This window comes from Teleopsis dalmanni, chromosome X (assembly GCF_002237135.1).
Source record: "Teleopsis dalmanni isolate 2A chromosome X, ASM223713v2, whole genome shotgun sequence".
Lineage (NCBI taxonomy): Eukaryota > Metazoa > Arthropoda > Insecta > Diptera > Diopsidae > Teleopsis > Teleopsis dalmanni.
This window is the reverse complement of record NC_051848.1, coordinates 6441327-6459424: the sequence shown is the minus strand read 5'-3', so window position 1 is coordinate 6459424 and position 18098 is coordinate 6441327. Positions and strand designations below refer to the sequence as shown.

Here is an 18098-nt window from a genome sequence, read left to right as displayed (position 1 = left end):
TTTTACCTTGTATTTTTTATGGTTTTTAAAAATTACTTGGAAAATATTTAACTCAAACACTAACGAATTAATAAAAATACGTACATATCATGTATTGTCATTAAAAGCATATTTCACTATACATTCTGCTCAAAAAGTACTCGGATTTTGTAAATAGAACACACAAATTTAAATTTTATTCCAAATTTATTTTATCTCCTTCAAAATATGCTCCTTCTGAAGCGATACACATATACCAACGCTTAACCCAATCTTCCACACACTTTTCGTAGGCCCGTGAAGGTATGGCTTTTAGTTCCTTCAGCGAATTCTCTTTTACCGATTCAATCGATTCAAAACGCTTACCACGAAGGGGCAGTTTGATCCAGATCTGGCGAATATGGTGCCTGAGCGATGACAGTGGTGCCGTGTTTGGTCAAAAAATCGCGTACAACAAGAATTTTCCATTGTAAAAATCGCTAAATGCACTTAATATTGAAAAAAAATTATTTGATTTCACAGTTGAAGAAATTCTATTGAAAGGTGTTTCCCCACAAAATATTTGTGAAACAAAAAAAAAAGCAAAAAGATAAAAATTATATTTTCATTGAAAGAATTTAGGTAATCAAATAATTATAACTGATACGCTATTAAAAATAAACATACAAATTAAAATAGTCAATGAATTCATCTATGCACATATGTATATATAATAGTATGATTCTGAGTTGTCAATTGAACCAGAGTTTAGGAAAGCCAATTAATTTATCACGTTTAGTTCTAAATTTAAAATTTTCTAACAATAACGAATGCTGCAAAATTTGCTTGACAAATTCAGTCACAACTCTTAACGACTGGGTCCATTGGAGCTATTTTACAATGTTACAAACACACATCGTTCACATTTGTTTTAAACGCTAATTGAATCGTTTTTATCTGCTAAGCTTATCTTTTAACGTTTAATTATTGTATTGCAGCTACAAATGACTAATAAAAATTTAGTGGAAATAATGTGCGACTGCAAAAGTATGAATAATTCGAAAAATAAATACTTGAGTAAATATTTACAAACACGTAGACTATTTAATACTGGTAGATTTTTTACAAATTGAAAATATAAATTTTATAACATTAGTTAAACGTAATGATAAAACATTACGTTTAACATTATCTCTGATTTTTAGAAAATATTTCAATACTATTTAAATAAAGAGAGCTCACGGTGATACATCACTTTACAAACAAATAAAATTTTGTCCAAACTTATCACGAGTGAATCAAATATTGGAAATAAAAATATTTTAATCCAACATAAAATAAAGGAAGTCCCAACTAGTGTGCTCCTTTAACTTATGCCATATAGGTTCTAAATTATGGCAGTTTTGGCTACTTTATATATCTGTTAATCTATTAGGTGAATAATTCTTATGCTAACTTACATAGGACAGTTACCGAGTATTATTTTTCTTGATATATTTTTATGGTTTCGTCCTGCTTTGATTGTAATATATATAAGTCGCGTTTTATTTGTAACGCTTATACGCGATCACAGTATGTTTATATTGAATCAAGTATCCACAGTTCCACTTTTCATATATCAGTTGTTCCTTCGGAAAATTTTAACTTTGCTGGAAAAATATTACAACAACTGATCGATCCTTTGAATGCGCATAAAATTAAATTATACATGATTATTTATAATTTATTGGATAAAAATTCAGAGGCATATATTGCCCATTGTGATGCCCTCAAAAATTTTTGCTGGGATAGGAGAGTTGCTAACCTTTGTAATCACTTTTAAACAATTTGGTCTTCCAGATGAAGTTGAGGAGATCCGATAAGTTTGCTTTTCTTATCTCTTTCAAGCCAGTGAAAAAGCGATCCCCGAGACATTGAAAGCGCCTTGTCTGAAGTCCCAGGACAGAGACAAAGGAAGTGGTTGATAGATTCTACCTCCTCTTCATCTTGGCAACTCCTGCATAATCCGCTTGTTGGAATTCGCCACCGTTGAAGCATAGGTGCAATGGCACCTATGGCCTGTTAGTACTCCAGTAAGCACACGAACTGCAGGTTTGCTGAAGCCTAAAAGGCTTCAATTTGATGGTTTCTTAACACCACAATTGAAAGTTAGAAATATATAAATTTGGCTTTCTCATTTTAAAGAAACTACAGGGCATCAGTATTGCAAATTGCTACTGGGTAGCGATGATTTCAATACAAAATTTTATTATTTTGCTTCAATGTATTGTATATATTAGTGTTGCTCTATAATATCTATAATAATATCGTAGGCGTTACTGTTATAGGGTTAAATTCTACTGTATTACCATTATTATGATGAAAGTTATTTTATCAATTGTGTTGAATACTTTAATGATTTTCAAGATTTTCGATGTAATACTTTACTACTACAATATATATTATATATATATGTATATAATTTATATTTGTGTGATATCCGATTCTTAAAGTTTTTTAGTAACAATTAAAAATATTTCTCTGAAGTTATTAATTAACACTTTTTTGTGATTAATTTATATAAACTGTTCACGTTCATTTGAATTCGCGTTATCGCGACTAAAATTATAATTAATAACTATTTGTTTTGCATATATGTGAATATATAACGTTCTTCCCAGTTGTTTAGCTTAATACATTTTTAAATAAAAATTTTGATTGAACTCAATAGAAATTAAACTATTTAAATTAAAAATCATTTTTAAATTTTAGTTAAAATTATGAATCTTGCAATCTTTAATACAATGCAACTGATTTATACAATAATTGGTTTTATACATTCTATACACATATCTATCTATCTATCTTTATAACGAATGAATCATTTGGTACAAAAATTAATTTAAAAAAGACATACTGGGTATATACGAATATACCTTTTTTGCCAAAGAAGCTACAAAAGTTGCATATGTTTGTTGCACATTTGCAACTTTTCTTAATAAATTATTTCGATAATATGAAATACAATATTTTAATAATTGCAATAGGTGTGGTTTGTGAGCAAGTTTTTTCTTCAAAATTTGTATGTATTAGATATCTTTAAATTTTATCAATATCGATTTACGTAAAATGCCTTTATTAGTTTTTATTGCAAGTATGTCATAAATAAATTAATTAATTTTCAAAGTTTAGTTTATAATTGAATTTTGAAATTATTGTCTGTACTCGTAGACTGAGCTATCTGATAAAAAAAAAATAACTTTACTCAAATTAATATTTGAAAAAAAAAAAAAAATTTGGTATTGCAAATTATGACAATCTATATTAAATCTATATTAAAAAAACAGTCATCAATTTTTCAGAGTCTGTGACTAAACACAATCATTTAGGATTAAATCACGAAACAAAGATATATTGGTTGTGGACAAATTAATATATATGAACTCTTTTTCATTCCAATAATTATGGACATAAGAATAATCTTTTGCAACAATTTTCTTCACTTTTATTATCTATACATATTAATAATATCATATAATAGTTGAGAAGTATTTTTATTACATTATTTTCGTCAATTAATTTTTTCATACTTCTTGTTTTTTTCGTTTTTAGTGCTATTAGCTAGCACTTGACTTTCGCTTCTTTACTATATCCAAATGTGTAAGCTAAATTGAGCGTTGAATGCTTGCGTGAATGGAGCTTAATTTACAAGAGCAATGCATATATAGTATATTAATTTTAATATGTGACTTAAAATTAGTAAATGTTATCGAATATTTTATTTAACAAAGATAAATTTGCCTAAGTGTGGTAGATTAAAAATATATCACGGGTCACACAAGTATTAACTGCGGGCCGCGTGATGTTCTTGGGACGTGCTTAGAACAGCCCTGATATATACAATCCACTGCTTACATATTGATAAAACCACATCACAAGCTTTGAAAGTTTCTCAATAACTTATGGGCGAGTATTGCTTTGCACATAGCATATAGAAGATTTAATTTCATAAGAAAATCTTTAAATGTATGGGTACACGAAATGCAAAATAGCAGGCAATTGTGCTGTTAAATTGTTTATTTAAAGTATGGAGTATTTTAAGAAATGGTGTAGATATTTGCTGATATATCCAATTATCAGTTGCCCAATTATCATTGCCAAATACCCATTATCCCTGGTACTTGCAGTCTCAAAAAATTATTTACGCATAATTAAATAAAAGTAATAATTCCAAGCCCTGCTGATGCGTATTACGCAACACTTGAAACAGCTGTACGGTCTGTCAAGAATTCAATTAATTAAAATAATATAAAAATAATTTTTGTTATTGTAATTTATAACTACTCAAAACATCTTTAAAATTTTTTTTTGTAAAATTCTAAAAGAAAAAAGATAGTTGCTGATAGTTGATATTGACAATAGATTAATAGTTCTGATATTTAATATGATTCTAATTTATTACAAAAATATATATTGTATATATTTATGTATATTCAAATTTTTATAATATTTATTCTTTTGAGTTTTAATATTTTTAATGACTTTTTTAAATTAATTCATAATTTCTTCTGCAAACATATCTACCCTTTACGGTAGCACTTAATGTCTCTAATCGTAATTTAGCACTTCGTTTCATATTTATTTCGTTTTACTACCAATTTAAACTTTCTCTGTTGTTGTTACCCTCCCCTGTTCTACTACTCTTTGTTTTTTAACATTCCGAGCAACTTTTTCAAGTTTATCTGGTCTAGTATTTATTTCTCTTTTCACTACCGCATTCTGGCTCTGCTTCTCTTTCCCGTTAAATCGATTAGTATTATTTTATATTTTATACAAAATTTATCGGTATGTATTCCTTACGTATGTGTGTACGTACTTATGTTCCAGAGTACACCTCTGTTACGCCTCACTCCGTACGACAGAGTATTTTGCATACACAACGAAGTGAAAGAATTCTTCTCGAAAATTATATTTGCCCTTAAATTTTGAACTTCAGTTTATTTAAATTATCGTAATTTATTTTATAAATGAAAAATGTGCATGTTTATTCATATTTGTGTGCTTGTACTATTTTTTTGTTCTAAACAATTGTATATATTGACTAAGTAAGAGCTGGAAATAAATTCTGAATCTATTTTTCAATAATTACACTCGTATTGAATAAATCGGGTAATATTTTTCCAAAAAAAAGTTCTAGTGTTTTATGTTATGGTTTTTTTGAAATTCGCACTTTTTACATTTATTCTACACAAATGCGTGAATACCCCTAATAGTAGTATAGTATCAATCTAAACATACATACATATGTGGATAAATTTTAAATCTTCAAATATTGTTGTTGAGTTTCTGTTTAAGATTTTTATATCTAAAATGTTCATTGGCACTATTCCGACTTCCCAGACACGCTTAAATAAATGTAATAGATTTTAGTGCTATATGTCGTCACTATAACATAGTTTTTATCGGGCTTTAAAGTTCGAACTTGTTACAGAAAAACCATTAACAAATGGAGTCACCAGATGGCGTGGTGTTACCTATTGTTAAAAGTCTACAAACTTATTGCAGAATATCTCACGAAATAAGCTATACCGCCATGTAGCATAGTGGGGAAAATTGCTCAAAATAGCTAGGAATTTTTTGTTAAATTAGCTTGTCCAGGAAATAGGAATTACGCTACATCCATGCATTAATTATTATGTTGAACTATTCGCTTCTCTACAATTTTCTTCTGTTTCTGCCTATTTTGACATTAGCGTCTTTGAATTAAATCATTTAATAACTTCCATGCTTGAATAGCTACTAGTACTTGTATCTGTACTACACATCTTCAGATAGGTTTAAGGACGATTTTGTGTATAAACATATTATTTTCGATGGCTAGCCAGTACAGATTTCTCAATTCCATTTGTTATTTTTCAGCATCGGTTACTTCTTCTACTTCTTCTTCTAAGTGGAACATTTACATGAATCTATATTACATTTATCTATGTGTAAGCTGTAATATTTCTTATAGTAACTCAGATATTTCTTATAGTAACGGACTAGAATAGCTTGCGATCGATTATTTTTTTTAAGTGTGAAAGTTATATGAATCTATCTTCTTTAAATCTATGTGTAAGTTGTGATATTCCTTATAGTTATAGACTAGACTCAAACTCACATAAATCTATGTGTAATCTCATATATTCCTTATAGTAACTCAGATATTTCTTATAGTGACTCAGATATATTTATAGTAACAGACTAGTATAGCTGGAGATCAATTACTTCTTCTATGTGTAAAAGACACTTGAATCCATTTTCTTCTTTAAAGCTATGTGTAAGTTGAGAAATTCTTTATAGTAACGTACTAGAATAACGAGATAAATTAATCTTCATCTAACTGTAAACGTTTTTTAAATTGATTTTGATGATCTACACTTTCCAGTGAGAGTATATTTATGTAAATTTGAAGAATTTTGTAAAAATCCATAAATATTTTTTTTTAAAATGTGTATATAATGAAGAAGGTTAGTTTTAGATATGTATATGTAATAATACTGTAATATCGTAACTCGCAACCCTTGCAAGGTTATTTAAATGAGTGATCCTTCATAATTATGTGCAAAAAATTTGCAATACACTTTAAATGCCGCTTTGTCTACGTTCCGGAGCTACACGTCAAATTTGACAGCGAAGTACAGCATACAACTTCCTCCACGGAAATATTTCTCCCATTGCTCGAAAAGCGAAACAAGCAGGGTTCCCAGCTATAATAGCATTATCTTCTATTATGTTTTAAGCATTTTCTTTATTTCTTGTTATTTGTAAGTTAACCCCTAAAAGAGATTGAAGGGGGAAACTACAGCAGCTCTCGTTTTCAATAGCTTTTCGGAGAGTTAAAAAAAAGCTGAATTGTTCATTAAATATCGATTTATTTGTTTTATAATTACGGACTTTTTTTCCATTCCTTATAATCTATTGTTTGCAATTTGAATTTTTGAAATTTGTTGACAGTCTGCTCTGTGGGAATCACAGCATTTTATACCATTATATACTAAGCAAATTATTTTTCAATTTCAAGTGCAACCCTTTTAAAGTCATTCGTGTCGGTTTTATATTAGGTGTTAATTTGTAAATCACACGTATATGTGGTTATATTTATTATAATTACGGATATATATACATTTCTATACTTCTTTGTAATAATGTATAACACGATTTTTGTTTATTATAACCGCTTCTCTTTAATTCGAAATAGAAACATTCGTCTATTGTGAAAATCTCTACATTGTCATACAATATGTTCTTCATCTAAATTTCATATACCATATGTGTGCTAATCAAATTTGAATGTAAATATCAAATGTCTTCTATCTATCAAATGTATATTTTTAATTGATTTTACATTAAATGTAAATAATATATATTCGTTTTTATATTATACATAGATTATATTCTATTCGATGTCATTTTCACAGAATCTATGAAAATCTACGTTCATGTGTTTGTGTTTGTCTTTCTGGTTGTGTGTAATATATATGTATAATGATATGTGTAAAAAGTCTCATACAAAATTGCATCCTCTTGAATGTAAAGCTTTTGTTTTTTCTATTTGCATTACAATAACAATAATAGCAAAAAGACTCCTATGCTAATGCTAATATACACATATAGTCATATTCACATAGTCATCAGCACATCTAAACAATCGTCAAACATTTCATCATATAAGTAAATTCATCTTGTACATGATATATGACATATGACATAAGTCTATTAAACATCACAGTTGTTGTACGTTTATGGTGTGCGTGTGTTGATCTGATCCATTAAATTAAGCTGAGAATGGATTAAAAATAAAAGTATAAAAAGCAAATAAAAATACAAAAATTCAAATATTTAAAATGTTGCAGTCGTCTAATATACAACAGCAACAACAGCAACAGCAGCAACAGTTGCAACTGCAAATTCAGACTGAACAACAGCAACAGCAACAGCAGCAACAGTCGCAACAACTTCAATTAATGTCTGCCATTGGAAATGGCAGCGGCATCGTTACTGCAGTCAATAATTCTGATCCAACCATAGTAATTCCTGATAATTGTATTCTTTTGAGGCTACAACAACATTATCGGTCACATGCTCACCAGCAGCAGCAGCAGCAACCACAACCCCAACCACAACAACAACAACAACAACAGCAGCAGCAGCAGTCACAACAACAGCAACAACAATTGAATATTGTTACAAATGACAGAATCGATGCTGTTGCTGCTACAACGACAACTGCAGTTTCCAATCCTATTGGTACTGTTGTTGGTAGTGACACTACTTCTAATATTGTAACTGCTTCTTTAAATAAAGATATGAATCAATCAACTATAATACCAACAAATCCTACTGTTGCAGTAACAACCACTTCACTAATGCAAAGTCAACAGCAACAGCAACAGCAGCAGCAGCCTCAGCCTCAGCAACAATCTCAACAACAACAACCGATTGCTATCACAACAGCTACAACAACAACTGCAACAACTCCATATTTGCCAAATGCACAAAATGTAAGATAACATGCAACAATTAAACAATATTCGTGTAGTTGAATGTGTGTGTATTCAGCAATCCATTCTGATCTATAATATAGATCAAATCCCCCAACTTTTTCATATTGTTTGCCTGAAAAATCGATAGGATGTCATTTAAGTAATATTATATTTATTTGATCAATGCCTCTAAAAGTGGTATAGGGGTTTGATTGTTGTTTCCGTTACGTGCAATTTACGTACTGTAACTCTTTAACGAATTTGGCAGCATTCTTTAAATCGTTCCTCTCCGAGTTATCTGCGGTTGGCTATAACTAATATATTGTTAAAAGCATGGTTCATATTTGCTCACTCATGAGCAGCTCAGGTTCATGAGCAAGAGCCAATTCTTATGTGAGCCCAATATTGGCTCATGAGCGTGAGCCCATAATTGGCTCATGAGCGTGAGCCCATAATTGGCTCATGAGCGTGAGCTCATAATTGGCTCATGAGCGTGAGCCCATAATTGGCTCATGAGTGTGAGCCCATAATTGGCTTATATTGAAGAGCTGCTCATGAGGTCTCACGAGCCGAGAGCTCACGAGCTCAACTGTTTAATAAAAAGCGATTTATTAGTTTATTTGCTTTATTTATTTTTATAAACGTTATATGTGAAAATATATAATTTCATATTAAAACAATATAATGAAGCAGTAATTTGAAAAACAAATTTATAAAATATTATTATTTTCCACAAATAAACAATAAAATTATATTTATTGTGTTTATTGTGTATACATGTTTTCACAAAAAAAAAATAATAGCAAAATCTTAAATTGGGCGCATGAGATTTCATGAGCCGCAGCTCATACTCTTGCTCACGAGCGTGAGCCCATTTATAACTTAATGACGGCTCTTGCTCGTGAGCGTGAGCTCTGTGGTTGGGCTCGCTCGTGAGCGTGAGACATCGTATGAAATGAGTTTTTTACCGGCTCATGAGCCGTGAGCAGAATGAGCCGAAATGAGCCGCTCATGGGTACGCAAATACGAACTCTGCTTAAAAGACAAGAAAAACAAGTCCTTAAAGTTTTCGGTATTGAGTTTTTAAGGCAATCCATTTATGTAATGCAAAGACATATGGCAAAGAGAGAAAGGGATAGTTGGCTTTACACATCTTGACTATATACACATTAAACAGAATATTGATCTCCTCTTATAACTTGTTAAATAAATTAAATCGATTTCATTTAAATATATAACTTTAAAGATTCCTCAGATCTTATTTATATTTATTTTGATATTAAGTTTTTAAGACTATCTATCATTTTTAAGAGACACAAGTAAAAATTAACAAACAAGTGATTTAATATTTTCTTAATCCAATTTATTTAGTTTATTTAAACTGTTCCAAATGAAGTTTTATTCTCATGTATTATCCCTTTCAAAAATCGGCATAATCCAAACTTTAGTTCATTAACTATAATAGTTATATGGTGCTAAAACCAGTGCTAAAATAACGGATCGTGCACCGTTAAATATAAAATTCATATTGGTACAAATTGTTCCAGTATTGCTTTATGTGGGACTAGCTCGTGGTGTAGGTCTCTGTTTAAACTGGTAACAAAGTGCAATAAAGCCTAAGTACGCACTTATGGGTTACTGTTATAATAAGAAAATCTCTCCTGCGCTTTTTTCAAATAGAGCAAATAGTTTTTGGTACGACGACGGAATATACCACAGATAAAATTATCTTCTAACTAGGTATATTTTAGCTTTATTTGAAAGTATGATAACTTCTTCATACATTTATGTATTTTAAAAACACATACATATGTTATACTCAAAACCTAACCATGGTGGTAAATGTGGAATTGACTATAGAAATTGGAAAATAATCTATGTGGATCTTCATAGTACAACTTCTAAAAGCTAAATATCAATTGGATTTTATTACCCACAATACTGTTACAGTGTTAGATCTTACTAATATTGGCACAAAAAGTACATATTCTTGTGAAATAGATCAACAATTTTAGTACAAATCAAAATGAACGATTAGATCAAATGTTTCTTAAATCAAAGTAGTGTTTTTATCTTATTGAATTTTTTTCTATTTGTTCCATAAATTTGTTACTATAGAAATGGAATTTTTAGCGAATTTGATCATGGTTATTTAAGAATAAATACTATCGAATTAACATATGAACTTATTGTTATAACAGAGATAAAATTTAATAATGACTTTTGTGAGAAATAATTCAGATAAAGTATTCTTAAGCTTAATACTAATATAATATTAAATCTACAAGTATAAAGTGACTTATATGCAATATTGACGTTTCCCGTATATTAACTATATAAAGATTATTTTGTCTATCTTTATTATTATTTTGTGTACCACTATGGATAATTTAATTAAATACCAAAAATTAAGTTGGGAAGTAACCTGCGTTATATGGTTGCGGTGCTTTCTTGTGCTATACCCAGTTATCTTAGTCAGTTTTACTGAGTCTGGCCACAGTTCTGCTTTACATTTATAAACCCTAAGTTTATATTCACCGATTGATTTAAATAAAATAATACGTAAACAATATTATAATAATATTTATATTAACTAAGTTCTGTGTTGACTTTATAGCTTTTAGTGAAAAGTCATATTAGACGTACCATTTTTTTTCGATAAGTTTGTGCATTTCCTGCGATTAGATTTTTTATACTAAAGAACCACCAACTTTACTAATATCGGATATTTGTGGTAGCTTGCTTTGAAATGTTTGCTCTCATATTGCAAAATAGTTGTCATAAACAAAAAATTCTAAATATATTAGATATAAGTGTAAATCATCCTTATTCAATATCCTATAAATCTATTAATATTTAAACGATTATTGATTATTATTATAAACGTCTTTTCTGGAAATTTTGTGTCTTTTAGTCGGTTTTTAGCATAATAGCTGCCATTCTGTTAAATTGTTTTTCGGCACGCATATATCTGAGCAAATTTGAATTCAATTGATGTGTAGTTTTGATCCAGATTTCTAAGTCATAGTACAGGTACTACTCAATCTTTATTTTTATTAATCTTAAATGAGGGATTCCCTTCGGATGCTTCTCGTTTTTATTATCTTTTGTCCTAAACCTCATCATGTATTCCAATACCCACACAATTATAATCTGATTAATAAGGTTGAGTATATACTCAAAACATGTTATAGCAACATCAGCATAATAAACTTATTTATAATCTTCCACACCGATTTTTTTGATGATATAAATAAAGTTTAACGAAGTTTAAGTTTAATATGTAGTAGAAAACAGAATCCTAACAAGTGACGCAAATGGAGTTTGAGATTATATGCGAGTATACTTCTTTTATTATTATCTATCACCACTTATCGTTATTATAATCGTAATAACACATATCAAAACTATTTTTATAATATTTCATATAACTATGGTATTTTATAAGAACATGAATATTATATTTGTATGCTTTCTGATATTCTTTCGGCATTATCTCACTTGGTATTCTGTAGTCTTGAAAGAATTGTTTTTATATTGCATTGTTGTTGTATTCGCTAAGATTCATTCTGATTCAAATTAAGCCAAGAATTATTCTTAGTACGGGTGCTGTCTTTAAAAGAATGTTGAGTTGGTTCATTTGTATCAGGGTATCCATACCTCGCGGCCTTGTGTTGCTAGCAAATATATAAATGGTTTTATGTCCTTGGTTTTGTTATTCGATTGAAAACCCAAATTGTTTATGATCTTTAGTGATCAAATGTTTTATACTTACTTTTCTGAGTCTCTTCTTTTGGGTATTAGAAGCAATAAAAAACTAAAAATATCGCTATTTTTTTGAATGAAATTCTTCTTGTTTTATATAACGAATTTGTGGAAAACCTATCTATATATACAACTTTGGAAAATGTATAATTGAAACAATATTTTTAAAATTATATTTATATAACTTATATAATGTAAAATAATTGATGACTTCGATTATCACTAAATACAATATTAATAGTTTTTATATATTATCCAAACCATATTTTTATTATTAATATTACTTACTTCTATCTTTATTTAATTTATAGTTAGGTAAATACTGGGTAGTTACGAATTTGTTTCAAAATCCTGGACAAGCTGCACCGTATAACATTGGCGTTACTCATGCACCTCCATCAACTGTAGTTCCACCAACATTATCTCAGTCAATACCGGCAGACATTAAACCAGTTACAACACCATCGGCAGTAACAACAAGTGCAAAAGTTGCTACTAGTAGCATTGACGCTGCAACGCTACAAATTCCGCAACCTATGTTGACAAATGCAGTTATTGGTCAGCAATTGCCAAATGGTGCTATCCTAGCTGCACAACAGCAACATCCAAACGCCAGAGATCAGCAACAACAATTACACGTACATAGTATGTAACAATGAATGATATTCGTCTTTTTGTGATCCTTAATTTATTTATTTTTTTTTTTTGTCTTTTTAGCACTAAATACCAATGATGACAATCGCCAACATGTAACGCAACAGCAACAACAGCAACACGTTACTCTACAACAGGATATGATTAAAGAAGAAAAGCCTTTTGCTAATGGTAAAATAAATCAACATATAATTATGCAACACGTTACAGCTGCGTCGTCGCCTATAAGAGCGGGTGCAGGGACAACTATTACGCTTGGTGCTCCTAAAACAGAAATAAAAGATGATGTTATGGGTAAACCACCACCTGGCATCGAAATGTATAAGGTTAATATAGAGGACATATCACAGTTATTCACGTATCATGAAGTATTTGGTAAAATTCATGGTGATATAAATCCACAGTTAACTACACACGCTATACCCGGGCAAACAGTAGGTACATCACATAATGCTGCTAACAATGCTGCGGTTGCAGCTGTTGTAGCAAGTGCTAATGCTACAGCAGCAGCCAACGCTAATGCAAATGCTGGTGCTGTTACGACAACATCTAATTTAACAACGACTATAAGCACAGGTAGTACAACTGCGCCAGCTGGTGCAACCATAACTACCACCACTACTGGACTTCTAATGCCTAAAATGGAGGGTGGCATACCACTTATAGATCAAACAGCTAGTATTACTTTGGCACCTGATGGTACGCCTATTGCCACCGGTAATCATGTTTGCGATATATGCGGTAAAATGTTTCAATTTCGTTATCAATTAATTGTGCATCGACGCTATCACAGCGAACGCAAGCCTTTTAATTGTCAAGTATGTGGTCAAGGGTTTACTACATCTCAGGATCTTACACGTCATGGTAAAATTCATATCGGTGGACCTATGTTCACATGTCTTGTTTGCTTTAATGTATTTGCTAATAATGCCAGTTTGGAGCGGCATATGAAACGCCATTCAACTGACAAGCCTTTCGCTTGTACAATATGTCAAAAAACGTTTGCACGTAAAGAACATTTGGATAATCACTTTCGATCGCATACTGGAGAAACACCTTTTCGCTGTCAATATTGCGCTAAAACATTTACACGAAAAGAGCATATGGTTAATCATGTTCGAAAGCATACGGGTGAAACTCCACATCGTTGCGATATTTGTAAAAAGTCATTTACGCGCAAGGAACATTACGTTAATCACTATATGTGGCATACTGGTTAGTAAATTTATAAAATTTTATATAAATTATCTTTAAAACTATCTTTAAAATGTTTAAATAAAAATAATCTTTTCAATTGAAATTGCTAAAAATATCTGCTTGTTTTATAGGTCAAACTCCTCATCAATGTGATGTATGTGGCAAGAAATACACACGTAAGGAGCATTTGGCTAATCATATACGTTCTCATACCAATGATACACCATTTCGTTGTGAAATTTGTGGTAAAAGTTTTAGCAGAAAAGAACATTTTACTAATCACATCCTATGGCACACCGGTACGAAACATTATTGCATTATACAAAAATTATTTCAAAATTTCTTTATATAAACAAATTTACAGGTGAAACACCTCATCGCTGTGATTTCTGTTCAAAGACCTTTACACGTAAGGAGCATTTGTTGAATCATGTACGTCAACATACTGGTGAATCACCGCATCGTTGCACCTATTGTTTAAAAACTTTTACGCGTAAGGAACATCTCGTTAACCATATACGTCAACATACCGGTGAGACACCGTTTAAGTGCACTTATTGCACAAAAGCGTTCACTCGCAAAGATCATATGGTCAATCATATCCGTCAGCATACAGGCGAATCACCTCACAAGTGCACCTATTGTACCAAAACTTTTACTCGAAAAGAACATCTTACGAACCATGTACGACAGCACACGGGCGAATCGCCGCATAAATGTACATACTGCAGTAAAACATTTACTCGGAAAGAACATCTTACGAATCATATACGCTTGCATACTGGCGATTCACCGCACAAGTGCGAATATTGCCAGAAAACTTTTACACGTAAAGAACATTTGAACAATCATATGCGGCAACATTCTAGTGACAATCCACACTGCTGCAATGTGTGTAATAAACCATTTACGCGTAAGGAACATCTTATTAATCATATGTCACGGTGTCACACTGGTGATCGACCATTTGCTTGTGAAACTTGCGGCAAATCATTTCCTCTTAAAGGAAATTTGCTATTTCATCAACGGAGTCATACAAAAGGTCAAGAATGCGAAAGACCTTTTGCATGTGAAAAATGCCCTAAGAACTTCATATGCAAAGGTAGGTCATTTATATATTTATATGTAAATAATAGAATTTTAAACTATATTTTTTATATATAAATGAAAAAAGTATTTGGCAACTCATAATTAAATTTTTTTAGTTTAAATTTTAAATGGTTTTGTTATATTTCTTTTTTAAAAGTGAATATTTTATTATTCACTGTTAAATTTTAAATTTAATATTTCTTTTTCAGTTATTTAAATTTATTAAATTTAAAACATTCATATATTTAAGTTATAACATATATAATTTTAAGAAGAACATTTTTGTTTTTTATAATATTTATTTTCGAACCGGGCTAATTGGTCAGGGTACTAAACTTCAGGTATAGTGGCCTGAAGATGACCACAGAATAAAGTAAAAATATTGGTTATTGATGTTAATAAATTTATAATTTTTTAAAAAATAATTTAAAAAGTGTATTATTCAAACAATCAACCAGTTAGTCCGTTTCAAATATAAAAAATTTTGATCATTTTGACATTAAATTATAAAGAAAAATTTTGATAAAAAAAAGTCATTTGTAAAATAAAACTAATAGCACAACTTTATGTATTTTTGTTATATATAATATATTATGATATATATATTTCTAACATGGTTAAGATATAAGACAAAAAAGAAAAATATTCAAATAATGTATTAAAATTATATTAATTATGTATTTTTATGATGACCTAGATATTAGTTTAAGAAAAAGTGTTTTTAAAATTCAAATAAATAAATAGAGCAACCCTGTGTAGTTTATAGTTAAATAAGTTCTCGAACGAACGTATTTATAAATATTTTTACACTAACAATTGTTTACCATAATTTTAAACATGTTTAACAACAGGTTTAACAACATATCTGTTCAAAAAAAACTGTAACTAACTATTATAAGAATTTATATAATATATGTATTCATATATATAAATATTTTTATTCATACATTTTATTTTAATCCACTTACAGGTCATCTTGTTTCACATATGCGTTCACATTCTGGTGTTAAGCCACATGCGTGCACATTATGTAGTAAAGCTTTTGTTGAACGTGGAAATTTAAAGCGTCATATGAAAATGAACCATCCAGATGCAGTTATGCCACCACCACCTGTGCCACATCCTCAAATACCTGCGGGTATATTAACGCAAGTTAAGCAAGAAATAAAACCTATTCTGAGTAAGTATAATTAAAATACAATAATTGAAATATATTATTTAAATTATATAAAATTAATATTATAATTCATTTATGTAGTTCCTCATCAAACACCAACTATGCATACCATACAACAAATAACTTCTGGTGCTTCTGGAGCAAATGCTGTGCAATTGGTACCTGAACTAGTACCTTTAGTTACCTCAACAATAACATCGCATAATAGTCAAAAACAACAGCAGCAGCAACAACAACCACTTCCACAGCACCAACAGCATCAGCAACAAGTACAACAACAGCAGCAGCAACAACAACAACAACAGCAACAGCAGCAGCAGCAACAACAACAACAGCAGCAGCAACAGCAGTTACAACAGCAACATCAGTTATTACAGTTATCAATACAACAAGCAGCACATCATCAACAACAAGAACAGCATCGCCAGCAACAGCAACAACAACAACAGCAGCAGCAACAACAACAGCAAACACATCATCAGCAACAACAGAATCAAGCTGCTCAACAACAACAACAACCACAAACAACGCATTTACAACCTCAACAACAGCAACAATCAACACAGCCTGTGCCAATTGCTTTAATACAGGCTGATCCAAGTGCCCTTGCTCGTGCTGCAATGCAATTACACTTACCAGGCAATGTTGAACAACATCCTGTTGTTTACTAACAACAGCAGAATTTTACAACGCATTGGTGAGCCGCAATCAAACAAAAAACGACAACTTTTATTTTAAAAGTTATAATTACTGTAATTACGCGTTTTATAAACAAAATATTTATAATAATTTTTACGTTCAACATTAGCAGTACCTTTTTAAAATGAACTGAATGATAATTCATATTTTAGGAATGATAAACATTCATTTTATTTAAAAGATGAATTATAAAAAGATGATAATCGTTAAAGAACACTTATGGTAATATTGTTTAATCGATTAAGTACTTGTAATCGAAAATGTTTGCTTTATTATTTAATAATTAACATTTATTTATTTTATAAGAAGTATTTTTAAAGGTTTTTAGTCCTTTAACCCTTATAACTGTTTTTCCATTTGTACATGTTTACCTTTTATGTTAAAAAATTTTCTGAAAAAAAGAAAAAAAATTTAAATATTTTACAAATTATAAATTTGATATCGACAAATTGGCTTAGCTTATATAAATTTTGATTCGATATTAAAACTTTTTCCTTAGTAAGGATATCAAAAGAGTATATTCCTTATAAAATTCATTGTGCAATATAGTAACACTCATAGTCTTTACTATATATGAATATTTAAAAATATTATCTATATTTATATGTGTGTAATATTTATAAATACACTATAACAATTATTTAATTTAAGATATTGTGTCGGTAATATGAAGAAGTTTATATATACGTAACCTAATTGGGTTATTGGGTATTGTCTAATTGGGTATCAAAAGAAGAGAGTTAACGCAAATACTGAGTATCAATATACATAAACTGAAAAGATTTACCCAAGATATTAAAAAGCGTACTAAAGAGTAGTAGATTAACTACCTAAATTATTTTTACTCAATGTGTGGTTCAAGTTGAGACTTTAAGGGCAAATTTCACAATCGTAACTTAAATCTCAAAATTGGTCAGCTAGTTGATGATTTTAGTATGACTTCAGTCAGTATTGAGACTTAAGTAACGACTGTTATAAATCAGTTATTAGAATACTAAATAATAATTTAGTCCATACGGTTGTTTTACTGAAATTTTAGTTGAATTTAAAAAGAC

At 30.0% G+C, this 18098-nt stretch overlaps 1 protein-coding gene across 2 annotated transcripts in view; it reads left to right on the top strand.

Annotated features, from left to right (window-relative positions):
* LOC119687443 (zinc finger protein 628) overlaps positions 1-17254 on the top strand; it is a 39474-nt gene extending 22220 nt beyond the window's left edge. Inside the window, exons 1-7 of one of the 2 annotated variants that reach the window (XM_038101760.1) lie at positions 7864-8480; positions 12539-12872; positions 12945-14096; positions 14210-14377; positions 14443-15180; positions 16138-16347; positions 16426-17254. In XM_038101760.1, coding sequence (XP_037957688.1) covers positions 7944-8480; positions 12539-12872; positions 12945-14096; positions 14210-14377; positions 14443-15180; positions 16138-16347; positions 16426-17015 — 3729 coding nt within the window. In that variant the 5' untranslated portion in view covers positions 7864-7943 and the 3' untranslated portion in view covers positions 17016-17254. Of the gene's footprint in view, positions 1-7863; positions 8481-12538; positions 12873-12944; positions 14097-14209; positions 14378-14442; positions 15181-16137; positions 16348-16425 lie in introns of those variants that run through there. The other variant, XM_038101761.1, reaches the window with a different exon arrangement.
* Positions 17255-18098: the final 844 nt, after the last annotated feature.